Genomic DNA, 26,542 nt, shown 5'->3' with positions numbered 1-26,542 from the left:
TGTTGTTATAATTTACTTGATTGTTAACAATCAGTTTAGTTTATTTTATTTTTTTCAATTTCCTATTTTCAATTATATCTTTTTAAGTGTGAAAATAATTTCATTTAATTTTTAATCAACTTTGATTGTTATCATTTAATCAGCAATCATTTATATTAATTTTTTTCCCTCATTGAAACAATTTAATTTTATCGTTAACTTTTCATTATATCAACAATTTAATATCAACTTGATTCTAATAAATATAATCAGTTGATTGTAATATTAAATTGTTTTCATCAATGGGCTGATTGTGAGCTAATCAAATCAAAGGTTAACGGTTCTGATTAATTAAGGTAACACTTAGAAAGCTTTTAATTGTAATCACAATTTATATATAATAAATTATATATTGATATTGATTAACAACAGATTAAGTTTAGTTAGAGTTATTAATTGTTGTCAGAATAATTAAAAACTTAATGACAATTAAGCCTAACTAATGAAACTGTTCAACATTGAAAAGTTTGTTATTAACTAACAGATTATAATCAATAAATTGTTTGCAAAAAAGTTAATCATGATTAGTTTGATATATAAATTAAAAACAACAATGAGATTATCAGATTAATCAAGAGACTGATTAAAAAAAATACAGAGAAACAAAATGAAAATTAATCAAATTGGAAACAAATTGTTCAACTTACATAGTCAAGTAAGTTAATTGTTTAATCAGATCAACACAACTAAATTAAATTAAATTGTAATAACAACAAATACAAAGAACAAGTGACAATTCAATTAGCCAACAATTAAGGTTAAAGATAAATGAAATCAGAAAACAATAAGAATCAAATGAAACCTCAGATGAAAATCAACTCAGGGTAACATATGATCACCATGATGATGACGATAATCATGAAGATGATAAAGTAATAAGAAAAGAAAGAGAAGAAGAAGAAAAAAATGAAGAAAAGAAGACAATCAAAATGATAATAGATAAAATATCTTTCAATTATTATCTATTTTCTGGTTAGAACTTTTTTCTCTCTCATCCCAACATATTACATAGAAGAAGAAGAAGAAAAAAGTTCTGAACCTCGAACATGATTAGGTCACTATTATTGTTATTTTCTCTTTTTCCAATTGTTATCATTTTTTTTCTTCTTCTTCTCCACCATTTGTATCAACAGAAAATGAAAGTAATCATAATAATATTTCATCATGATTATTATTAGAAATGATCATCATGATATTGTAAGAAAAAAGTGTAAAACTAAATTCATCAGACAAATTGTTGATTCAGTTTTTCAGCCTTCGCAATTCATATTATCATGATTACTTCATTGTAATTCCCTTGAGAACTAAATTTATTATTTCATTCTGTTGTTTTCAATTCACGAGATAATATCTGGAAATTGAAATCATCATAATCATATTATTATTGTTCATTTCTGTTCAATTTTTTCCTCCATGTAACTTGTGGTTACCCTGAATTCTGGCTTCATTTTAATGTTACTATTAGTTAACAATCATTTTTTTAACTCTCATTGTAAATTTCAATTGTGATTTACTATTATCACCATTGTAATTTAAATCATTCACTGATTGTTCACATTGATTGTTATTGATTATATTGGTCGTTCATCAGTTAAATTGTTTGAGTCCGTTGTTAACTTAATTTTGCTTAAATCATTGTTGTTATTGTTGCCTGATAATCCAGTTTAAATTGTTGTTTTCCATTCAAGTTAATTGTTAAATCATTTGTGGGTGAATTGATAATCAGTCTAGTTAAGTACAATTGTAATTTAGTTTTGTTATTACAAAATGATTAACTAAATTAATGTGATTAATACAATTGTTTTCCTGTCTCTTTGAGAGCTTCAAGTTAACCTAGAAAACAAGAAAAAAAAACAACAGAGAAATTAGTTAATTAGTTAATTGTAGTTGATTACTTGGAGTGAAATAACTATTGAAACAAATTGTTTTCACAATTAATCTAAAAAATTGTTAACCTTCAATGATTTAATTGTTTCTATTAATGGTGGTTAATAGTTAAAACGTAAACACAGTTAAATGTTGATTAACTAACGAAACAATCGAGATACTTTTTTCTGTAATTTGAAAATGGAGAAACAATTTGTTGATTAAATTGTTACGTTACAAAGTTAATCAAGTTAATAGTTTTTTATTTGTTCATCTCTTTGGGATATCTAAGTTTAAATTATGTTTTTATGGTTTTAATACCACAAAGATTAGTTAAATCATTGAAATGATTTATTATTGATTTGAGATTTAACAGTTAACTGTAAATCAAGTAACAATAATCAAGGTAAATTATGACCCACCCAAAAAATTAATACTTAAATATTATCGTTATCATGATTAAACCTGATCCAATTAATCAGATGAAACTTGGAGGATATTATATAAGTTTCAGTGATAATTAATAAATCAATGATAAATTTATTAAATTGTTAATATTTTGGCAGTTAAATCATCATTAAAATCAAGATATTGAGCAAATTTATTTAATTAACAGAATAACCATTAACCTTGATAAATAATGTTCAAAATTAATGAGTTAGTTGGCAATTAATTAAGTTAAATTGTCATGTTATCAAGTCAAAAATACAGATAATATTGATAATTATCACGGATGATAATCTAATTACATTGATTGTGAAGATGAGACAATCAAAAGTAAGAAATCAATCCTAATAAGGTTAATCTTATATTAACCTGTTAATTGTTATTATTAAACTGATTGAAAACAAAATCGCCATCATGATGAAACTAATATGTTAGATTGATTAAACTATCATCATAATTAGGATTGTTATTAGTTGATTTTTTTTCCTTGGGCTCAGATATTATTGATATCGTGTATGTATTATCAACAATAACAATACATGATGATGATGATGAGGATGAGGAGGAAAAGGAAAGGATGAGAAAGTATTATATTGTTAGGGAAACACTTTACTCGTAAATTTGATCTATTGGTGTTCAGTTAACCATGATTGATTGACAGAAAATCAAATCAACTGCTTCTGGAAATCATTTTTTCATTTCTCTTCACCAGGTAAGGTTTTCACAATCAAATTTACTTGAGATTCATTGATCATCATCAGTCTTTCATCCGTTTGAATCATTGAATCATAATCAGGTTATTATTATGTTGATCATCAATGATGATGATGATTGAGCCAACCAATTCAATTGATAAACCCAAATTATTATCTAATAGTAAATGTCAAATCATTTATATTATAATAACAATCAACTGGAAACATGCGCTAGAAAGATAATCAATAAGACATTAGATTCCAAGTCTATGGTGAAATAATCATCATTATCATCATGATGATCAGGGGAGAGGAAGGCAAAAAATTGTTACCGTTTCATTTGATAATTTTTTTCACTTGGTATCAACAATTGTTGTCTATTGATTTCAGGAAGTGGATAAAATTTTCACAACATTGGACACATGATATGATGACGATAAAAATGATCATCATGAAGATGAAACTTTCAAGTGATTGTTCATTTTCATTACTTTGCCTTTAAGGAGTTTGATGATCGAGTAAACTTGGTTAAACCCTTGGAGATTTTCCCATTCATTTTATCTTCTCTCTCTCTCTCTCTCTCTCTCACTTGATGATATTATGTTCTTGTGATGATGATTATTGTTGTTGATGGTGGTGTTGATGAAGATAACAGTTGTAACTGTCAATTCTTCATCACCATTGAGACCATAATTATATTCTTGGTATGAATATGTACCTGAAAAAAAGAAGAAAAGAAAAATGAATGAGGAAATAGTCAAAAAGTTCTTTTTCTCTTTTTTTCTTATCTAATATTCCAAATATTAGTTTCTATTACTTTCCTTCCATCCCAGGGAATGTTTCGAATAGAATTGAGATGATGATGGTGATATTATTCGAGAAGAGGTTCAATTTCTTGCTTCAGGGGCTTCTTTCGGTTCTCTCTTTTTCTTTTGCTTTGGCTGGTTTTCTACTCCATCATATTTATCATCTTCATCTTTCTCTTCCTCTTTTGTACACAAATATAGAGAGAGAGAGAGATATATATTTCGAAGCCTTTTTTTCAAGTGAACTGTTCAAGTATTACTTTTTTCCTCTTCATATGTTTAACTAGTTGAATTTACCTCTATTACCTTCACCTTCAATCTCTTAGTATATTTTTGTCTTCTTTATCTTCATTTTTATTTTCTTCTCCATCTTTATCTTCCTCCATCATCCTTGTTTATAATATTATCAATATCCTTCATTGAATTTCTCTCTCTTTTTTCCTCGAACCTATTGAGAGAATCGATTTTGAATAAAGCCAAATCGCTTCCTATTCTGAACAGTAAATTAAATTTCAAGTTGCAAATTGTCACCAAATAACCATTGATCCTATCAGAGAAGAAAAGAAAGAGAAAAATAAAGAAAAGTTCATGAGATTCTTGAAGCATCCTCAGGTTATGTTTACAGAGATGTTTCAAAATAGAGAGAGAGAGAGAGAAGGAAAAAATCTGATTGATCTGAGAAAGGAAGGAGAAAAGATGAAGATAACTGTAATATGGATAAAGAAGGAAAATATTGGTTTAAGATAGATGAACAAGCAATGGGAGGATAAATAGAAGAGAAGAAAAAAAAAATGAAACTACTAAACATGGAAAAAGGTGAAAATAAAGATGGAGATTGAAATGATTAAGATGATGTTGATGAATGCGAAAAGATGAACACATTGAAGAAGAAGATGAGGAAAATGAAAGAACACACATAATAGAATAAGGGATTTAATGTGTTCTCTTCAAAATGGTCAATAGGGTCAAAGTTGATTCAACATTTTTCATCTTATTCCTCCTGTTGATGATGATGATGATCCTTTGATAATCTTTAGTTGCAATTCCTTTTCTCCATCTCCTACCTGACCCATCTTCCAATAACTATTAATATAATTTACTTGCACATTAACACCGTCAATAGATTGTTAAGATTCCTCTGTGAATATTTATACCCTTTGCTTTTGTTTCCTCTTCTTTTTAACCAGTACAGAAATGAATAGCCCATTGAGGTCAATGAAAAGCTACTCATCTATTATTTGAGAGTCAGGTAAATGTTTATCGTTTCGAAAATATCTACTTTGGAGAGAGAGAGAAAAAAGAAGAGTGAAAAAGAAAATAAGATGAAGATGATGATAATGTTTAAAAAGAACAAAGAAATAAGCAATTGCTTAATGTTGTTGTTTCTTATAAATTGATTGATGAAAGCTCAGAGTTTAGAAGATGGTGGTTATCATTTTGGGTAAGAGTCCATTCAGTCAAAATGAGTATTGACCATTCAGTTGAGAGTTCATAGAAAATGAAGAGAAAAGAGATGATGATGATGATATATAATATAAAAAAAAAGGACGAAAAGGATGCCTGTCAAATAGCACTTAATTTGATTATGTTGGATGGATAGTATATGCTTCTTGATTACCGTTAATCCATTTTCATCAGTTGATGATTTTTCTCGCCCTCTCTTCTTGATACAACTTCTTGGGTCTTTCTTTTTCTCCCTTTCTCTTGACAGATTAATACTCTTTGGATAAATATTGTAAAAATCATAAAAAACAATGATAATGATGGTAGAAAATTATTATCCGTGTGGTTTATGATCCTTGTGTCTGCATCTACAGTGAAGGAAAAGATGAAAGATAAAATATATTAGTTATTAGGATAAAAAACGATCAACAATAATGATAATAAGAATAAAGTTCTATGAAGATAAATAAATCTTTTTAGAAGAAGAAAAAAATTCTCCTCAATGGAAAAATGACTTACGAGTTGGAGAAACGACTCAAATAACAATATATAAATCATCTAACTATTAACAATCATTTTCTATTCTTCATATTTAGATTATCGTTGTTATTTAGTGTTAACATGATAAGTCGATCCATCGCTTTATGGTTATGAAGTGTGTCTACAATCAATTAAATTGCGAGAGAGAGAGAGAGGTAGTTATTTACGAGATCCATTTCCATTGATTGCTTCATGGTTTGCTGATTGTCTTGATATACAAATATGATGGATAAATTAAACATGATATTAAGTAATTAATATCATATTGTCATGATGATATCTTTCAATCTTTGGTGTAAATTTGATGATTTTGATGAGTTGATACTTTTTTTAGGTCTTTCCTATGTGAGGAAAACACATAGACCAAAATGATGATGATGATGATGAACCAATTAAAATAAGAAACAATTAGCTAGGGATATTCTCAAATGATTCAATATGGAAACTTGATCTCTTCTCTTTATCTTTTTCTCTTTCTTCCTTTGACCTTTGATCCAGTTTGACCATTATAATGTAACATCAATTGATGAAAAACACGCAATTTTGTATTGTATCTTTTTCCTTTTTTCCTCTTTTGCTTCTTCTACCGGTCGATTAATCAAAAACCTTCCATGTTTTTAATTCTACTGGTTCTCAATATTGGTTCCTATCTCGTGCATTCAACTGAAACCATGAAGAAAACAAGGAGTCTGTAGTTAGAGAAGAAGAAAAAAACGAAAAGAAGAGAAAGAAGAGAAAGTATTACAAGAAATTAGGAGAAAGTAGTAACATAGATCAGAGATTGAAAATTAATCAAAAAAGGCTCCAAAAAGAAGGAAACAGATGATGAAGATAGAGAGAGAGAGAATGAGAGAGTGAGAGAGCGAGAGAGGTGAAAAAGATGAGATGGAAGAGTTGAGGCAAGAAAAAAGTGTTCAAAGAGGGAAATTGCCATTATCTTTGATGTAATCAGCAAAATTAAAATGCTGAGTAAGATCAGGTATATAAAATCAACAGCAACAGCAGAAAAAAATTCCTAAATTGTTTTTCATCTGGAAAATTTGAAACTTGAAAAAAACAACGATGAAAATGAATACACACACACATGGAAACAATTTTCTGCTGATAGTGATTTGATGGTTTACTTTCAATTAATAAGATTCATCAGCACAGTCATTTGACCATCGACAACATTGATTATCTTGCAATCTTTTTGGTCATCCTTTTGAGTATCTTCCTTAATCAGCAAACGGTAATGGCTTCAATTTTGTTCAATCTTTCAGCTTTCCACTGGCTTTCAAATCTTCTGTGTATCATAATTCCTGTGTCGCTTTTATTACCAATCATGATGGAAAAAGAGAGAGAGAGAGAGAGAATGAGAATGAGAGAGTGAGAGAGCGAGAGAGGTGAAAAAGATGAGATGGAAGAGTTGAGGCAAGAAAAAAGTGTTCAAAGAGGGAAATTGCCATTATCTTTGATGTAATCAGCAAAATTAAAATGCTGAGTAAGATCAGGTATATAAAATCAACAGCAACAGCAGAAAAAAAATTCCTAAATTGTTTTTCATCTGGAAAATTTGAAACTTGAAAAAAACAACGATGAAAATGAATACACACACACATGGAAACAATTTTCTGCTGATAGTGATTTGATGGTTTACTTTCAATTAATAAGATTCATCAGCACAGTCATTTGACCATCGACAACATTGATTATCTTGCAATCTTTTTGGTCATCCTTTTGAGTATCTTCCTTAATCAGCAAACGGTAATGGCTTCAATTTTGTTCAATCTTTCAGCTTTCCACTGGCTTTCAAATCTTCTGTGTATCATAATTCCTGTGTCGCTTTTATTACCAATCATGATGGAAAAAGAGAGAGAGAGAGAGAAATCCCAGTCTGTATAAGATGATGATTAAGAATATGTATCAAGTTTCACCTTGTATTTTGTTCCTGTAATAAAAAAACAAGAGTAAAAGGATCAGATGGATGATATGAGATATTCACAAGGAAAAGAATCGGTGAAGACAAAATCAACTCTAAGAATTTTAATTGCCACTACTTTCTACTTTTACTCTTCTTACCTTGAAAAGATGATGATTACTGTTTTCTTTTCTAATAAAATTTCATTTCCACCATAGATTTTGATGAGAAAAGAACATAGAAAAAAGAGAAAAATTGAAAATGAAATTGAAATGTTTCTTTTTCAACATTGATCACCCCAATTGTATTACCTCTCATAAGAATAAATTACAATTTGCAACGAGACTTAATTTAGTCGATGAAAAGTAACAATTTTATCAATAATGTTCTCTCTCTCTCTCTCTCTCTCTCTCTCTCTCTCATCCAATTTCTCAATAAGATAATCACAATGTTGTAAAGAACATCAAATAAACGGTAACAAAAGATTCCAAATGATGAACAGTTAATGTTGACTGTTGATGATGACTTATGATTAGAATTGAAGAAAAAAGGGTAACTTAGAATAAATTGTATATTCTATTTTCTTTTTCTCCTGATGATAATCAATTCGATGGGAAAACACAATCAGACGAACTAAATTAACAAATAAAAACATTAACATACAAATTGATTCCAATGAGTGTTAAGATAATCAAGTTAACTTTTTTTTTTTTTGGAAAAAAAATTCTAAAGGGAAAATTAGTTAATAAAAAAAGGGGTTAACTTGAAAATCTGTTCACTTTTTAACCGATCACATATTTCACTTGATAATCAATTGATTTTATTGTTAAATTGTTCGTTTCATGTTAATAGCAATTTATTTCCACCAAATTTCACAGTTAATTATCTGATTCCAGTGTCTGGTGTTGATTAAATTTCTTTGTGAATATTTATTCCCTTAAATGTGTCAATCAATTTATGATATTTTCCAATTCATTTTGTTTGGTTGATTTGATTGTGATTCTCATCTAAATTAACTCTTACCAATTTAATCTTCTATTTACTTTAAATATTTCAATTTATTTCTCGACTATTCGCCTGATTTGATCACTGGCATCACTTTCATCAATTTAATCAATAATCGTCAAAGTTAATCTTTAGGTGATTAACAACAATGGTCTTAGGCCTAAGCTCTGGTAAGTTGATTTTTACATTATTGTTACATGAACAGATTCATTATCTATATAAATATGTATTATTTAATTGATTTTACACTCAATTGACAATTGTTATTGCAATTGGATTAATATTATGAGAAAAGTAATAATAATAACCTCTAACTTGTGATAATCTATTCACCTTCATTATTTTTGGGTATCATATTCATTCATATTTCTCTCTCTCTCTTCATTTAGCCTTTTTTATTCAATGGTTTATTCATTCATTCATGTAAGTATATTTGGTAAAGTGTTATACTCACTTGAGTTTATTGCATGAAGAAAGATTCATGAGAGAAAAGGATAGAGAAGGAGAGAGAAATGCGATTTTGAATCAACATTAGCATTTGTATAGATTTTCAACTGATTATGAGTGAGTTTCTAAGGCGAAGGCCTAATTTGATTTAGGAAAAAATTTCAACATTTATTTTCCTTGATTCTTACTAATATTATAATAATGCATAAGCCTTTTTACCTTGATTCACCTTGATTTGCTTCTAATACCATTTACCAAATCATTTCATCTTTATCAAAGATTTTATTATTTCTATTTTTTTTCTTCTCTTTTCTAGCCGGATGATAAAAACCTCCATTGGTTGGGTAACAATTTACATGAAAATGATCTTGAAAGCGTAATATTTATTCATAGAATAAATTTCTCTCTCTCTCTCTCTCTCTCTCTCTCTCTCTCTCTCTCTCTCTCTCTCTCTCTCTCTCTCTCTAGGTTACAAAATAATATACTGACATTTCACAGCAACAGTTGAGCAGAGATTTTCGGATGAGAGGGACTTCCACCACCAAAGAAGAAGAAGAAGAAGAAGATGAGAGGAAAAGGAAAAGGAGGAAGATGAAGGAAAATAAAGGAGAGGAGAAAATGATGGCGAAATAAAGGAAAAAGAGAATTTAAAGAGAAAAGGAGAGACGACACAAGAGGAAGAAGAGAAAAGAAAATCAAGCCCAGGATGTGAGCGAAGGAGTTTGGGTGGAAAATGTTGATGATAAAGATGAGAAGGAAATACAAATATAAAAGATGAAAACAAAGAGAATGCTGGTAATCAATGATTCTGATAAAAGTAAATGCGTGTTATCATATTTTGACATAAATGTTTTCATATTTATCATTTTCTCTCCATTGAATAACAGGTAAATTTTCATCAAATTAATCAGAATCATTTGATTTGCTACCTTTGCATTTCCTCCCTCATCATCATCATTACTTTTTCTCTCTCTTTCTCACTCACAAACATCATTTATACTTGGATAATATGTAACTCCCACCTCTTAATAGAGTTGATAATATTTATGTTTCTGTATTAATACTAATAATGATGCTTGATTTTTGCTTTTCTTGTTTCCTGCTTTTAGCTAAATGATTTTTTCTCCATCTTCTTAATCATCATCTCCAAGAACTGGAAACTTATAACATGATTGGTTCCTGTGGTTATTATTACTAAAGATGTTGCTGATATTTGGCTGGTTGATCGAAGAGCAAAAATAACGAATATCGAAAGAGATTCAAAGTTTTTTCTCCCTTCATTCACCTTCCATGATAATCTGTCAAATCCCCACTCTACTCATGGCTCATTACTGAATAATATCAAAGATAAACTTTAGTTTGTTGTCTATTGGTTATCCAAAGAAGGGAAAACATTTACCTCTACAGTTGTTGTTATACTTTATCATGGATTTTTCTCTCAAAGAACATCGAACTTGCATGATAAAGATGATAGTTCTAAGATGTAGTTCGAAAATAACTGAACATGGTAACTAGTTTAAGCTTCTTTACAATCACTGTTGAAAAGGTTTTTCTCTTTAAGCTTTGATTATTAGCTCTTTTTTCCTGTTCATCTAAATTCTTGTGTTAACAATCAGATGAGAAGATAAAAAATCCTTTTTGATTGGTTAAGTTTTTCTCTATTTTCTTTTGCAGAACAATTTTAATCACAACTCACTAAGCTTACGATTTATAAATCAAAGTGTTCGAAGCTCAATTCTGCCGGTAACTTAATGGAAACTCGAGATATACAAGTTAATTTACATGATCGAAAGTTAATCATCCTGGAACATCGTCTATTCAAGACTGGATAAAATATGGAATCTCTATTGATATCAATCATGTTAATCAATGTTCACAATCAATTTAATCATTTCAATGGAGATGATAAAAACTTCCTGATGAATACAATAGACTAGTGATTGATATTAAGTTAACAATGAAGCCTATCAAACGTTTTCATTGATTCTACTATGAAACTTTGATTGGCAATTTTGTTAATTGTACAATTTATTGGATAATCAAATGATTATTCAATAAATTACTGGTATTGTGAAAATTTGATCACAATTGATCAGGTAAATATGCCAATAGATTTCCAATCATTTTCCATTCTAATTTCTATTTTTTCTTTCTTCTTTAGACTTCTGATCATTTTAATCAATTTGATTTGCATCGAAATTAAATCGATCAAATCATCTTTGTTTCATTCAATTTAATTGTAACAATTAAATTGTTTTCGCACAGGAACTTGTAGCTCCATCTAGCGATAATCATTTTAATAGAATAATTGTTGATTTTAATTTCTTTCTATTCCAAAGCAATTAATTTTTTTTCTTCTCGATTTTCAGGTTAATCAATAGGTCGAAAAATTAACTCTATTCTAAATTAGTTGGAAATGAACTTTAATACTTTTCGCAAGCCTGAAAATCAATGAACGAAAAAAAAATCAAGGTAATTATTAAATTTTACTCTTTCCTTAATTATGATTGTTGTTTACGTTTATAAATAACAATTATCATTGAGTTTATCTTTGCAACTTCCTTTTAAATAATCAACTATTGGTTGTAACAATTTATTTCTCTGTGTTTCCTCAAACTTTCAAATTTTCTCGCAACAATTAACCAAGGCTAGAAAATCAACCAATTGTATTGGAACATGTTGTAGGTGAAACAAACAAACAATTAAAATGACAATCCAATAATAACCATGTTTAGAATGAGTGTTGATTTAATTGTAGAGAGAAAGATAATTTTCACAATCAGTTGATTAACTTTCCAATAACTTTCGTTGTTTTCAACTTACTACAAACCAATCAAACTAATCGATGATTTTTTACATAAATTCAAAGTTAACTGTCAGAAATTGACAGAAATCATTAAATTGAATTTCGACTAATCATCATTTTTAATCATTCTACTTACCTGGTTAATTCTAATTGTGAAACTTGTTTTCTTTTCTCAAGTAAACGTCATCTTATTTCTTTCTTTATCTTTCTTTCCTCTCAATAACCAGATTCTCTTTCTTTTCTTTCTCTCTCTTTGCAATTAGTTAAACCGATTCAGTTTGTTGCTTTGCTACCAACAATCAACAACTCTCATTGTTTCCGTGATAATTTACCAGGATTTCACCTTAAATTTAAGTTGAACAATTTAATCCAAGAGATTAGTGAACAATAATATTTCCACAATGACGGATTGTTATGATTGTTTGGGTCGGACTGTTTGGTATTCATTTCTAGTTTGGTTTCTATTCAAAGTGATTCGTCTTGTTTATACTAATCTATTGGCTCCAACCTTTGGCTTAGGTGTTAAATGGCGACCTGGACCTGATAGTTGGGCCGTTGTGACAGGTTCAACCGATGGAATTGGTCTTGAATATGGTAAACAATTAGCTAACAAAGGATATAATTTACTGTTGATCTCAAGAACTCAATCCAAGTTGGAGACTGTTGCTGATTCCATTAAAAACGATTGCCCTAAGGCTCGTAAGGTTGAGACTCTTGCCTTTGACTTCAGCTCAACGGATTACACGAAAATCGAGGAGAAGATCAATTCTTTGTATGGTAATATTGATGTTCTGGTGAACAATGTTGGTGCTTCTTATGAATATCCAGAATATTTCACCAAAATGGACTCATCGGCTACCGAAAAGCTCATAAATATCAACATAATTTCGGTCACTAAGATGACCCATTTGATTCTTCCAAAATGGAGGCCGCTCGAAGAGGAATCATTATCAATATCGCTTCTTATGCCGGTTCACTGCCCACTCCATTGTTGGCCGTTTATTCAGCTACCAAAGTCTATGTCGATTATTTATCTCGGGCTTTATATTTGGAATATGAGAGAAAAGGAATCGTAATTCAAAGTGTTCTTCCCGCTTTCGTTGCCACTTCCATGAGTCGCATGAGACCCTCGTTGACCACACCTTCAGCTAAAACTTACGTTCGAGCGACTCTTGCAACCGTTGGAATCGAAAGACGAACCTACGGATTCTGGGCCCACAAATTGTACGGTTGCGTCACAACCACAGCTAATTGTATTGTTCCCATCGAGGATTTCATGTCCAAAATTTCAATGAAAACACTTGAAGGATTACGGAGAAAAGCTTATAAAAAGCATAATAAGAAAGACACTTAATCAGTGTTAATTGTGATAATCAAACACCACCAACATCAACGTCAGTGATGTTCAGCCTGTTTCGATACTCGTGGGAATCTGGTGACTATTTTTTTCGTGGTATCAATTTTTTGCTGGTAAAATCTATGAAATAATTTAATACAATTACTTTGATTTTAAATCAAATGAATTTTTTTTCAAAAAACCAAATTTTGTTACAAATAAATCATTTCTATTCAAATAACAATAATCATAACCGCGTGTTGATATCTAATTACCATCCAATTGGAATTCAAGTTCGAAGAGAAATTCTTGCGATCCGGTAAACCTTTTACAGGTAATTCGAAATGGCCTTAATTATATCGAATCGACGTTCGAACTCTTGATTTTGATATTTTTCTCTCGCAACAAACTTTTTTCTGAGAAGACTCTCAAATCGACTTAATTACAAAATCAATGATCTAAAGGTGAAATCAATTAGTCAATCAATCACTCAAAAATATCGATTCGAAATAAATTCAGTTCTAATATAAAATTTCTCAACGAAATTAAAACTAATCCATTTACCGTATTAGGTGAATTTGAACCATAACGACTTGGACTCTGATCGTTAAGAGAAACGCAGTCAATGCTTACCGACGAATTGGACTTTTGGCTTGACCTGAACTTCGAACAACTAAATTAATAGTGAATCAATGTGATCATTTTAATTCATCGAATTTTATTTTTTCTTAATTGAAAATATTTCCTTCCAATCGATAGTATCGATGTCAGATTAATCTGAAGAGTGGATTAGATTTTGCTTACGATGGATTAAAGTGTTTACCCGGTTACAAGTCTTTCTGTTTTTTTATTTCTTTTGTGTTAATTAATTTTTTTAATCTAATTAATAAGTTGTCAGTTAATTCACTGACTCGAGAGGAAGATTATCTCAGCAACGTAATCTTAATATTTACCTTGAAATTATCTTGAAAAGGTGAGTTGTAATTTCTATGCTTTGGTTGAATTGGTTTGGGTTTCTTTTTGTGTTTAAATTTCTTGATTTCAGTTGATTTGATTCTTACCTTTTCTATATTTTTTCATCTATTCCTTTGGCCTCAATCCGGACTAAGAAGGTATTGAAAATGGCTTGTTATGATTGTTTGGGTCGGACTGTTTGGTATTCATTTCTAGTTTGGTTTCTATTCAAAGTGATTCGTCTTGTTTATACTAATCTATTGGCTCCAACCTTTGGCTTAGGTGTTAAATGGCGACCTGGACCTGATAGTTGGGCCGTTGTGACAGGTTCAACCGATGGAATTGGTCTTGAATATGGTAAACAATTAGCTAACAAAGGATATAATTTACTGTTGATCTCAAGAACTCAATCCAAGTTGGAGACTGTTGCTGATTCCATTAAAAACGATTGCCCTAAGGCTCGTAAGGTTGAGACTCTTGCCTTTGACTTCAGCTCAACGGATTACACGAAAATCGAGGAGAAGATCAATTCTTTGTATGGTACAATCGATGTCCTGGTGAACAATGTCGGTATCTCTTACTCTTATCCCGATTTCTTTACCAAATTGGAATCTTCAACTATCGACAATCTGATTAATATCAACATAATCTCGGTCACCAAGATGACCCATTTGATTCTTCCCAAAATGGAGGCCGCTCGAAGAGGAATCATCATCAATATCTCTTCTTATGCCGGTTCACTGCCCACTCCATTGTTGGCCGTTTATTCAGCTACCAAAGTCTATGTCGATTATTTGTCTCGATCCTTACAACTTGAATACTTAAACAAAGGAATCACAATTCAAAGTGTTCTCCCCGCTTTCGTTGCCACCACCATGAGTCGAATGAGACCTTCGATCACCACACCGACACCCAAGGCTTTTGTACGATCGTCCTTATCAACCGTCGGACTTGAAACTCGAACTTATGGTTTTTGGGCTCACAAATTGTACGGTTGTATCACCGATTTCGCTAATTGTATCGCTCCCAGTGAAGATTTCATGTCCAAAATTTCAATGAACACACTTGAAGCTACTCGAAAGCGAGCATACAAAAAGTACAACAAGAAAGATGATTAACTTAACAATTAAGAGGGAAAATTAATCTACTCACTAATTTGGAGATTCCAATCAATGTTTCTTTCTTTTGTTGCTACAATTAACTAATTGAAATAATTCACTGGGTTTAATTATTTGTTCACATGTTCGTATCTTTGATAAATCATTTATTTCCCTGATTTGGTCAATATTAAATTGTTGACGTTTCTTTTTTTTAAATTGCAAAATTGATAATCATTTAAATATAATAATATAAGTGACAATATAAATGAGATTAGTTGAAAGAAAAGAACATAATTAAAACAGATTGTAAGATGGGAATTGTTGAACTTTTGAATTGGAAATTTTAAAATTGATGATCGATTAATTGTTCAGCTCATTTCTCTTTGTTCGTAATTGAATTACCATGAGAACAATTATCTTTTCGTTGAATCAATTTAGAGGAATCAAATTAACTATGAGAATACACTTATTCTGATGATAACAAGAGGAAAGAAAATTGAATCAATTTTTCCTTCTTGGACAGTTTGTTGTTAATCATTAGAAACTTTGATTAAAATTGCACATGGAAAATGTTACAATTAAATTAGATTCTCCAAATTACCAGCTAATATCTTTTAGATTGTTTAATTAGCTGCTCTCTCTCGGATTCTTTGATTGACAATTAGTTTTTCTTTCGATTTGTATTACCAACTTTTTTTTTCTTTCCGCTTTGAATGTTTTCCTCATTAAATCATTTTCTGTAGTGCGGTAATTAAGTTAATCTTTAACCAATTAAGATACAAAATTTTTCTTTCCAATAAATTGATTGTTTTGTTAAATAATAAAAAAAGAAAACAGGTCCTTGGACCAGAATCATCAAAGTTAATTATGGAAATCAAACTTGATCCACTAATCCACTTGCAATCCCCGTAGATGTAATTGCATTGCTGTAATAATAATTGATTGAAGAAAAGGACAAATAATTAGATGATTGGATTAATAACAAAAAAACAAATCGGGAAAATTAATCAAAAAAGGGGTAATGATAATAATGGACAATAATCAGTGAGATTGGAAAGGTAATAGATTTCGCGAATTGAACAGGCACTAATCAAAGTAGAACTACAATTAAACAAATTGAACAATTTAGAGTGAGATTGATTGTGATAAGTTAATTGTGTTTTAATGGTGGGTAACCGAATCGTAATCATGTAAATGTGTGTAAATTGACTAACGAGGTTTTCTTTTGTTTATCTGTTCTGTTTAGTTCCTCACTTGGTCTGAATAACTTTCCCAGTATCTTGTTTCCCTTGGTATCTTGTCTTTCCTCGAGTCCATGGTAGATATTTATATTTATACATATGCTAAAAGAGTAGGAAAAAAAACAGAATAACAATCAATTAGATGAGCATCTTAATTGGATACGTATCAATAGCTGTATGGTTGTGTGTGTGTGTGTGTGACTTACTTTAATTTGTCGTTTCATGGTGATACCGAAAAGTGTACAAAAGTATACCAATAGAATAGGCCAAAATACAGGAATATTGAAAGCTTCGAAAAATGTACAAAACATAGCGATCAGTGTAGCTTTGGTAGCTGAATGCCTGTGGAATCAAATTAGAATGAGACAATTGTTTAAATATCGATTGGATGTATTGACTTTTGAGGTTTATTGATATTTACCAGAACTTAAATTCAGGCAAACGTCTGATGAAAGGTCTAAACTCTTCATCTCTGGTAGTGGGAAGGCTCATCTCGTCATCTGAATCAATGAAAATTAAAAGAAAATCATTAAAATATCAAATAAAATGATTTGTGAAAATAAAGGTAATGGAAAACAATCAATTGATACCATAAAAGGTTAATTCAACTGTTGCTGATGATGGAACATTTTTTGTTCCCATTGACAGTTTTATGTCAATTTAAAACAATGGAAATTACATATTAAAGGTTAGTCAATTTACCTAAATCATCATCTCCTTGAGCTGGATCAACTTTGGGCGTCAAAAAGGCAATTAGAAGATTAAGATAATAGATTCCGAGAGCATATGTTACAATATACCAGCCCTAGAGAAAAAGAAAAGAACAAAAAAAAAAGAATATCAAAATTAAGATGATGAAAGAATGAACAACAATTAAATGTTCACTTGATGCAAATCTAACACCATAGTGTTAATCATATCCAATGGATTAACACTTAATCATCCCTTTGATATTGAAACACACAAACACACGCACATAAACATGGACACACTTGTACCCAAATTGTGGTAAACTAATTCACTTAGAACAATTAAAATTACCTCTCCAATGATGACTCTCGCCATATAGACAATTAATAATATAGCTGAAAATATCCATCTACCAGTAGTATGAGGAGTCCAGGCATCAAGTAGACTTTGGTATCTCTGTTGACAGATGAAAGAGAAACAAAATACAAAAGGATTAGAATTAGAAAATCAATCATCAACCCAATAATCTACATATAATCAACCAGTATAAAAAGAATAGAAAAAAAAAATTAAAGGAAAATGAAATGAAATAAAAACTCTAAACGAAATAAAAACACATCACTAGACATAAATGGAGAAATAAAAAAAAAGCTATTTAGAGACTTTACCTGTCCGAATGCTGTGAAAAGGCGAAGTATTAATGGACGTTGTCCTCTCAGAGGTTCTTCTTCCATTACTTAGTGACCAGGTGACCTTTAAATGCTAATTAGAATAAAGAAAATTAATTAACAATCAAAAAGAATAAACAAAAAAGTAAACACAATCAACTTGGAACCGGGTAAACACATTAGTCTATCGTAAGCAAAATCCAAAGCTCACACTCCCTTAATACTTCATTGAAACATCGATACTATCGATTGGAGAGATGATTATCTTTGGAACAATTTAAATTTCAATTCTCTACAATTAATTATCACCATTTGTGATAGTTTGACCATTTAATGGGTGATCAGTCAATTAATTGTTATAATTAATTGACGGATCAGGTTAATGTGTAATATGATTGGTAAAAGATATTACAGTTTTTTTTTCATTTACAAAAATTGTTTTTCTTGACAGTTAATTGTTTGTGATTAATTTACAAATGGATTTGGTTGTTGTTGTTGTTGTTTTCCTGTTGGGGTTTGTTGATTATTGATTTGGGGAATCTTTTTGCGTGCAATATGATTAAGTTGATAGAAATTTGGCCTTTTCTTTGTTCTTCTTTTTGACAATATCTAAACTTCGTTCTTTCCAAGTTGATTTTCGCAATTTAATTGGTCGACTGCCGAGATATTTACCATCCATTTCTCTCATTGCTTTGATATAATCGGTTGGATCTTTGAAACTAACGAAACCATAGCCTTTAGATTTGTTTGTACGTTTATCTCGTATCACTTTCGCTTTTACAAATGAAGTGTATTTGCTGAAACCTCGAGTTAAAACTTCATCGGTAACATCGTTCCCCAGGTCACCAACAAAAAGACGAAAATCATCTGGATCCCATTCAGTGAGTGTATTATCTTCCCAAATTTGTCCACCCGCAGCTCTAAGACATTTCTTTACTTTACTGGAACTTTTGTCAACATTTTTGGAGCCTTTTTTCGTGGGTGTTCCTGATGTACCCGGAGTAGATGAATTTGAAGCTAAAGAAGCCAGAGAAACACCCGGAGGTAGTCCCATTGGTGTAACAGTGTAACTTGGATTACCCGTTGAAGGTCCTGGAATCGGTGAACCAATAGCCATAGTATTAATCGCTTGGAATCCTTTAATATTGGTCATCTTATTATGACCCACAGATAAAGGTACTCCCGGTGTCAATCCAGTTATAACTGAGCCATTTGTTGGGACACCCAAACCACCAGCATGCATTGGAGGAGGACCAACCCTGTTCATGGATGGTACTTGTCGTTGAATTTGATGAGGAATAAATTGATACAATGAATTAGCCGCGGGTAAAACAGTAGGATAACCAACAGTCGGCTGACCAACAACTAGACCAGGTTTTGAAATTTCCTTTTCAAATTTATCCATTTCAGCTTCCAAACGACGTTTTTTAACCGCATCGTGGTTATACTCATGATAGGCCATTGCTTTACTTACAATCTAATAAAAAAAAGACAATTAATCACGAAAAGAAACCAATAAAATCACCACAAGTAAAATCAAAACAATTCTCAGGTGACAATTTAAATGAAAAGAAAAAAAAAATCAATTCAAAAAACTGAAAATCCAAAAAAAAGTAAAGCGCCAAATTCAAACTGATCAAATTCACCGACAAGAAAATTAAACTCACAATTAATTATCCAATTTTCTTAACCAACTAATCATTTCAGTGTTGAACTAATTCTAATAGTAATTTAAATTAATCAACTTGTGTTTTAGACAGTCAATTGATTGATTTCGTAAGCGATTTCAATTGTAATCACTCAACTTAATATTGTAATTGAATCCAAGTTGAAATTAAATAAAATATTAGATGACAATCAATTTATTAGTTAATTTTTCCCCCAAGTTAATTAATAAACTTGATACAAGATTATATTTGTGTAATTAATGAATATCTTGATTGAAAATGATCAGACGATTGAGTTAAAAGTAAACGTTTAGATTGGAATCAAGCCTAAATCAATATTATCGTTGTAACTGATTACATGTAAAAGAGACAACAATTAAACTCCTACACAACAATTAGTTGATAATAGAATTAAATTGTTTCCAGAAAAAGAATCATTCATATCATCATTATCCTTTTTGAATAGAAAATCAGACAGGAAAAGGAAGGAAAAAGAAAAAAGTATTTATGATGTAATAAGAAGCTCGATTTTTGGAAATAATCCAAAAGTGAGAAACAAGTTGATCCGAAAATGGTTCTAACTAAATTAAGAATTAAAGGAAAATGCTCAGCAAATAACGAAGATATTAATAGAATATCAAGATAAAAGTTCGAAATCATTGAGATCATTGTAACATCCAAAAGTTGATTTAACTTTCGAAAAGAGAAAAATCAATTAATTGTTCTGCTTCTCGAAAATATATTAAGAAAGAGCAAACAAATCGAGTACAATTGAATTTCTATTATAATTGAGTTTCATTATTGTTTTTTCTTTGCTTTCCAGTTTTGCCATCAATCTTGACGAAGATACAGCAGCACATAAGCAGCTTTCGATATAACACTTTCTTCAGTAGCCGGTGTTACATTAGAATCATCAAAATGATACCAAGTTGAGTTTTCCTTGTTTTTACCGTAAGCGGTGTAATGTCCGCCCCCTAGGCCACCATAATGATTGGCAACCGCCACCAGATTATACAAGATTTTCTCTTTGTTAGGATTATTGATGAGATATTGTCCCAAATCTAAATCGTATTTGGGAAAGTTGACAAATGTATCCAATTTATCCCTCCAATATTTAGAATAAGAGAATCTCTTTAGATGGAAAATTGCTACTTTCGGTAAAGACCAGATATCGAATTTTTTTGATGCTTGTTGCCGCTTTTTACATCTTGGACAATACCATAGATCATGTTCGCCAAGTCTTTCAACGGTTGTAAACTGTTCAATGCATTCACTTAGATCATGTGATTTAGAGGCTGAATTTGCATTTTTTTGTATATTCACACGTAATGTGATCTCTTCATTATCAAATGAACGAATCTTAAATCGTTTGGAAAAATCAGCAGCAACGTAAGTTTTAATTCCCAATTCCAATGGTTTATCTTTCTCTATTTCTCCTATAGGCATAGTTCCAAAACTATTGATTAACTTTAAAGTAAATGATTTATCATCACCATTTATTTCATTTTCCTCTTTAACTTCCATGGGTTGATCGTTTTCATCACTATTACTTGTTGTTGGTGGTAAAGTTGAAGGTGAGGTATTGGTTACTATTGATGGGCTTGAAGATGATGATAAAGATGCCGTGGTTGCTGTTGATGTAGGTGATGTTGATTTATGATTTAATTGAGTACTAGTTATAGCCTCATTTTCATCTGAATTGGCAGCAGCAATCATTTCATCGTCACCATCAGTTGAAGTTTGAGTAGTTTCTTTTGGTGTATTAGTTGTTGTTGTTGTTGTTGGTTCTTCCATCAATGTTTCCACATAATTTTTCACTGCACTGTACAATGCTTCATAAGTACACTCTTTAATATTTACGAAGAAGGGTTTACCAAAAAGAGATGCTGATTCGTCACCTTTATCCCATCTTAGATAAACAGGTAAAGCTGTATAATCGTCAAGCTTTTCAAAAATAACAAACTCATCAGTGTTTGAGGTGAAAGAATCATCTTGATTATAAATTCTGGATAGACGACAATTATTTACTTCGGTGACAATTAAATTAGACGGATTCACTGTTAGCCCATTAACTTCTTTACTTTCGTTAATTGTTTTAGAAACAGCGTTACAAATGTCTAAAACAATACCAGCTTTGGGTACCATTAGTTTACATATTTTAAGAACCCGTTTAATTTTTTTCTCTGGTCCAACTGTTATTGGTCTTGCAGGCACAAACATCACATCAACAGGTCTCTCTCTTTTAACAGGTAACGGTAGAGACAGGTAACAATAGGGATCAAATGTTACGCTGACAAGATCACATTCTGGACAAACTAAGGTTGATTTAAGAAGACCGTGAAAAATGTCAACAATTATACTATCATTTCTTTTCAGATAATTAGACCATGATTCAGCGGCCACAATGGAATCAGGCCTTTTATCGATCTCTTGTTTAATTTCAATATATGGTTTCTTTTTAACACGATTTAGATCTTCATGTAAACCATCAAGGAGAAAGGCCATCAATTCTTGGCAATCCTGTTGCTGGAATCCACTGAATTGTGGTGAAAATTTGCCCACTGCTTGTTTAAATTCACGAGGAGATAGAAATGTATGCTGACCGGACCACATTGCTTTAATTAGATCACCGAAAGTTTTTGCAATCTCACCGCCCATTCCAAGAGGATTATCAACATTTAATTCATCCCAATATTTATCAGCGATAAAGTATTCAGTTAATATCGGGGTATTGGATAAACATTGAAGGGCACTATTCATGAAACAAGTATTACCAAGATTCATTAATCCACAAAGACCTGGGGTTGTTTTTGAAGATCGAGTGGCGATGGCACCAAAACGAGGTCGACTACTTGGCCATGTGCCATCAGCATTTTGAACCTCTGAAGAGAGAAAGAGAAAAGAAGAAGAAAACAACAAATGAGATAATAATAGTAAAATTAGAAGAATGTTAAAAATTAACTCGAAAAAAGAAGAGAAGAGAAAAATAGAAAAGAGATTGAGTTGAATGAGATTTCAAAGTGATTTCATTCAACTTTTAAATTGAGCAAATGAAAATGACATGATAAAAATATCCTTCAAGAGGAAATTTACTCATTCAACAAGTGATGGATTTGAGAGAAATTGATTGTTTTCGGCGAAAATTATCTTACCTAAAGTGACAATTGACCCATGTTCGAGACCGGCGTCTATTAGAGCTTTATCATCATTCTTCTTGGATTCCGATTCAGGATCGTAAGCATTCAACACGCTACCACACGCCCATAGTTGAGTTTCTGCTTTTTCATCAACTTTAAATAGAAACTTCATTTCGTTTTCCAATTCTTTTAAAGTTGTTATTTGACTATATTTTTCTTTGATGTTCTCATGTTTAGTTCCATGGAGGCATAATTTTAATTCAATGGGATAAAGTTCAAGGAACTTGTATTGTGATCGAGCAGTTGGACGAGAAATCACTTTACGTTTGATGATATGTTTCTCATTAGTTAAACCAAATTCTTTAACAAGACCTTTCCAAAGTTGTTCGGGTACAAAAACGAAATCTTCAGCTTCAACCAATTTCTCTTTAATTTTCTTATAATAATTGGTTTCGGTGAAAAGGTCACTATTATCAATTGGACCTGGATTATTAACAGCAATACAGGATTGTAAAAATTGTTTATACGTTTGGAACCATTTGTTATCCAAAACATACCAGAAATCACCTTCTACTAATTCCTGGTTAACCAATTTGTCAACCGCAGCAACATTATTCTCATATTCAACAGCTTTGGTATCCGAATCATCCTTCATCTCAATATCTTTGGTCATCTTGTCAAGATATTCTGGTGTTGTGTTGGTAGAACCGGTGAAGTGAAGGTAACCCAAAGACACAACGAATATAATACAAAGAACTAAACCGTAGAATAGAATTATTTTTCCTTTTTTGGTTGATCTTCTCTCCGTATATGTAAATATTAAATACAAATTTAATTCCTTATTATTGTGTCGCTTTGTTTGCTTAGAAAACTAAACCAAATTAGAATAAAATTTTTTTTATATCAATAACATTAAAAAAGAATAAAGACGAAAGATGATGATGTAAAAGACGTGTTACAACTGAGAGAGAATTTAGGCCGAAAGAAGATGAGAGGAAATGAAACATGATCATCACATTCAATATAAAATCTCAACGAAAGAGAAAGAAAAAGAAAAAGAGAGAAAAAGAGAGAGAGAAAGGATGATGATGATGATGATGAAAATCCACGAGAACCGGGCGAAAAAACAGAAGAAAAGAAAGAGACGGTGAAAAAATTAGACAGAAAGGAGACAATATTCCAGACAGAGAAGATTGAAAAAAAAGAAAGAGAAGATAAGAAGATGATAAATGTTAAGAAAAGAAAGAGAAAGAAAGAGATTGAAGACAAAGGATCAGGATAGAAAATATCAAATCTATTGAATGGATACAAGAATTTGGATCTTGGATTTTATGAGAAAAACAAAGATGGCGTTCGATTAGAATTCGAATGCGCTGCCATCTGGTGGTTTTCGAACAAACGAAAATCTTATTTCTCTTTTTTTTCTTATCATTACAATTAGCGAATTTCTTGTTAATCATTGGAATTAACTATTAAACCACAATTAAACCAGAGAATACAAATAAAGGGATGAAAATGGCGAAATTAGAAACTGATTCATCCCTAAGGGGAAAAAATTAATAAGCTGCTAATTAACTTGAATAAAAAGTTAACCTAATTAACTAAGAAGCGAGGATAATTAATTTATAACCATTTCCATGTATCATAATTAACAAAGAATCAATTTCCTGGTGAAAGCCAAAACAGGGGAAACAAAGATAAATCACTACAATAAAATGTAATAAAAAAGATGAGAACAATTTAATCAACAGAATGAACCAAATTAACCAATACAATTAAGAAAAATGTTTAATCATGTTAACAAATCAACAGAAAAAAAGTAAAGATAAAGTTAAAAAGACAAAGATACAGCAATAGAAGAAGAAGAAAAAACTCAAACAACAACAACAATTAAACTGATTATCCACAATTAAGATGTCACTACTGAGAGAAAGATTTAAATTGTTACTGTAGTGAAGTGATTTAACTGGATTAACAAATACCCGCCAATTAATTTAAACCTGAGAATGATGATGATTTAGCCAACACCCATTAACTTATCATCTCCACCTTCTTGTCTCCCTCAATTCATTTATTAATCAACTACAATTCAAATTGTTGGAACACCACCAGAAACCATTAACCAAAATTAAACGAACATGTTAAATTATTTAGTGAAAGAGTTTGATAATTTCCTATCAAAAGGTGACCCTCGAGTCGCTAATTTACCGTTAATGTCAAGTCCATTTCCAGTGGCAGCGATTTGTCTTGCATATGTTTTATTCGTGAAAAAAATTGGACCAAATTTAATGACCCACCGGAAGCCATTCGAGGTTCGAACGGCAATGATAATATATAATTTTACGATGGTCGCATGTTCATCGTTCGTTGTTTACACCGAGATTGTTTACCATTGGATTCAACCAGGAACTTCGTTAACCTGTGATCCAGTTGATTATTCATCTAATCCAATTGCCGTGCGAATTGTTTATAATTGTTATTTTTATTTCTTATTGAAATTCGTTGAATTTACCGATACCCTTTTCTTTGTTGTTCGTAAAAAGAACGATCAAATTTCTAACCTTCATGTTATCCACCATGGACTTTTACCTTTCTCCGTTTGGTGGGGAGCCAAATTTGTCCCCGGAGGGCATGCAACCTTTTTCGGTTTCATCAATTCAATTGTCCACGTAATCATGTACACTTATTACGGTTTAGCCGCGATCGGACCTTCCATGAAACCTTACCTATGGTGGAAAAAGTATCTCACCATTTTTCAACTGATCCAATTCGTGGCCATAGGAGTTCACTCATTCCAATTGTTCTTACAACCCGATTGTTCATTTCCCAAAATTTTCGGTCTCTGGATTGGATCACATGGTATTTTATTCTGGTTCCTATTCAGTGATTTTTATCGTAAAACTTACAATCGATTCACCGCATCCCTTTCATCATCAACATCATCATTAAGATTATCATCTAAATCATCAATTCCATCAGCATCACCATCTTCATGTAATAATCAACAACAACAACAACAACAACAACTGAATGATTCCAATGGGAATTTCAAGAAAGTCAATTAGTTAATTATGTTTTTCTCTAACCTAATGAATCTATTTTTTTACCAAAATCTATTTTTTTTGCTCCCAGTTGATTGTCAACAATTTTTTTCTCTTCCAAAATTTCACCTTCCTCCCCAATCTCACCCACTATTCCCACTCTTCTCACTCTTCCCACTCTACCCAAAAACCCACTACAATTACTATTAATTGGTGAATTTATTATCGATTACAATTAACTCTTATTGACCCTGGTCACTATTATCTTCATCATCTCAAAAATCACAACAACAACAACAACAGTTACTTATCAATTCGTTGATAATAGTTTTTCCGTTTTCACAATTAACTGATAATAAATACTTGTGAAATTAACAAAAACAACAATTAATAACAATTTAAACACACAGAAAGATGATAATTAAAAAAAGTATATATTTTGTCTCTTAATTACAAACAAATCTCTCTCTCGCTCTTACTTGATTGTTGATTTAATGTCATCAATATGATTTGATTGTACACATATAACTGAAAGAGGTGATGATGATATTGATAATGATGATGATTAACTTGATGATTAACTGAATTGAATGTTTATCGGTAACTACGGAAGTGGATAAGACATACAAACAATTTACCTTTTCGGGAGTAGGTCAAGTTTCGAGGTTGGACCTTTTTCAATAACGAGTAACATTTAATTAACTTTGGTTCATC

General features: G+C 31.0%; 6 protein-coding genes and 2 long non-coding RNA genes across 21 annotated transcripts; 3 read left to right on the top strand and 5 right to left on the bottom strand.

Moving 5' to 3' along the window:
• Nucleotides 1-734: 734 nt before the first annotated feature.
• On the bottom strand, nt 735-7,185 carry LOC128397285 (uncharacterized). Of its 11 annotated transcripts, none has more exons than XR_008326900.1 (9): nt 6,921-7,185; nt 5,816-6,525; nt 5,472-5,664; nt 4,660-5,131; nt 4,151-4,400; nt 3,865-4,035; nt 3,380-3,765; nt 2,966-3,278; nt 735-1,872 (listed from the first exon to the last, which is right to left on the bottom strand). It is a non-coding gene; the product is annotated as an uncharacterized LOC128397285 (long non-coding RNA). The 11 variants fall into 11 exon arrangements; XR_008326898.1 differs by having other exon boundaries at nt 4,660-5,128; XR_008326902.1 differs by having other exon boundaries at nt 4,660-5,664; nt 6,917-7,185.
• A 711-nt stretch (nt 7,186-7,896) lies between these two features.
• On the bottom strand, nt 7,897-8,468 carry LOC128397288 (uncharacterized). The gene is made up of 2 exons (XR_008326910.1): nt 8,048-8,468; nt 7,897-7,928 (listed from the first exon to the last, which is right to left on the bottom strand). It is a non-coding gene; the product is annotated as an uncharacterized LOC128397288 (long non-coding RNA).
• Nucleotides 8,469-8,623: 155 nt separating this feature from the next.
• On the top strand, nt 8,624-13,577 carry LOC128397254 (very-long-chain 3-oxoacyl-CoA reductase-like). Its single transcript, XM_053357962.1, is given in 9 exon segments — nt 8,624-8,911; nt 9,131-9,164; nt 9,505-9,532; nt 9,657-10,075; nt 10,298-10,695; nt 10,863-11,284; nt 11,350-11,660; nt 12,258-12,906; nt 12,909-13,577. Coding segments are annotated over 2 exon segments (951 nt in total). The 5' UTR covers nt 8,624-8,911; nt 9,131-9,164; nt 9,505-9,532; nt 9,657-10,075; nt 10,298-10,695; nt 10,863-11,284; nt 11,350-11,660; nt 12,258-12,395; the 3' UTR covers nt 13,349-13,577.
• A 542-nt stretch (nt 13,578-14,119) lies between these two features.
• Nucleotides 14,120-15,600, top strand: LOC128397255 (very-long-chain 3-oxoacyl-CoA reductase-A-like). 3 transcript variants are annotated; one of them, XM_053357964.1, is made up of 2 exons: nt 14,120-14,303; nt 14,440-15,600. In XM_053357964.1, exon 2 carries the CDS (start codon nt 14,452-14,454, stop codon nt 15,400-15,402), a length of 951 nt encoding a protein of 316 aa, XP_053213939.1. In that variant the 5' UTR covers nt 14,120-14,303; nt 14,440-14,451; the 3' UTR covers nt 15,403-15,600. The 3 variants fall into 3 exon arrangements, with proteins under 3 accessions (XP_053213939.1, XP_053213940.1, XP_053213938.1); XM_053357965.1 differs by having other exon boundaries at nt 14,376-15,600; XM_053357963.1 differs by having other exon boundaries at nt 14,121-14,303; nt 14,443-15,600.
• Nucleotides 15,532-18,190, bottom strand: LOC128397264 (protein RER1-like). 2 transcript variants are annotated; one of them, XM_053357975.1, is made up of 7 exons: nt 17,984-18,190; nt 17,667-17,771; nt 17,328-17,430; nt 17,047-17,125; nt 16,832-16,967; nt 16,599-16,727; nt 15,532-16,310 (listed from the first exon to the last, which is right to left on the bottom strand). In XM_053357975.1, the coding sequence occupies exons 1-6, from the start codon at nt 18,047-18,049 to the stop codon at nt 16,635-16,637; spliced, it is 582 nt and encodes a 193-aa protein (XP_053213950.1). In that variant the 5' UTR covers nt 18,050-18,190; the 3' UTR covers nt 15,532-16,310; nt 16,599-16,634. The 2 variants fall into 2 exon arrangements, with proteins under 2 accessions (XP_053213950.1, XP_053213949.1); XM_053357974.1 differs by having other exon boundaries at nt 16,639-16,727.
• A 69-nt stretch (nt 18,191-18,259) lies between these two features.
• Nucleotides 18,260-19,558, bottom strand: LOC128397259 (RNA-binding protein 42-like). Its single transcript, XM_053357969.1, has one exon. The coding sequence runs from the start codon at nt 19,443-19,445 to the stop codon at nt 18,543-18,545; it is 903 nt and encodes a 300-aa protein (XP_053213944.1). The 5' UTR covers nt 19,446-19,558; the 3' UTR covers nt 18,260-18,542.
• Nucleotides 19,559-20,334: 776 nt separating this feature from the next.
• Nucleotides 20,335-24,476, bottom strand: LOC128397237 (ubiquitin carboxyl-terminal hydrolase 15-like). Its single transcript, XM_053357945.1, has 2 exons — nt 22,803-24,476; nt 20,335-22,532 (listed from the first exon to the last, which is right to left on the bottom strand). Exons 1-2 carry the CDS (start codon nt 23,458-23,460, stop codon nt 20,482-20,484), a joined length of 2,709 nt encoding a protein of 902 aa, XP_053213920.1. The 5' UTR covers nt 23,461-24,476; the 3' UTR covers nt 20,335-20,481.
• Nucleotides 24,477-24,730: 254 nt separating this feature from the next.
• On the top strand, nt 24,731-26,289 carry LOC128397257 (elongation of very long chain fatty acids protein 7-like). Its single transcript, XM_053357966.1, has one exon. It carries the CDS (start codon nt 24,926-24,928, stop codon nt 25,850-25,852), a length of 927 nt encoding a protein of 308 aa, XP_053213941.1. The 5' UTR covers nt 24,731-24,925; the 3' UTR covers nt 25,853-26,289.
• Nucleotides 26,290-26,542: the final 253 nt, after the last annotated feature.

Source organism: Panonychus citri, unplaced genomic scaffold (genome assembly GCF_014898815.1).
Source record: "Panonychus citri isolate SS breed McGregor unplaced genomic scaffold, ASM1489881v1 Contig00028, whole genome shotgun sequence".
Classification (NCBI taxonomy): Eukaryota; Metazoa; Arthropoda; class Arachnida; order Trombidiformes; family Tetranychidae; genus Panonychus; species Panonychus citri.
Note: the sequence above shows the minus strand (reverse complement) of the source record. Positions and strands in the feature narration are given on the sequence as shown.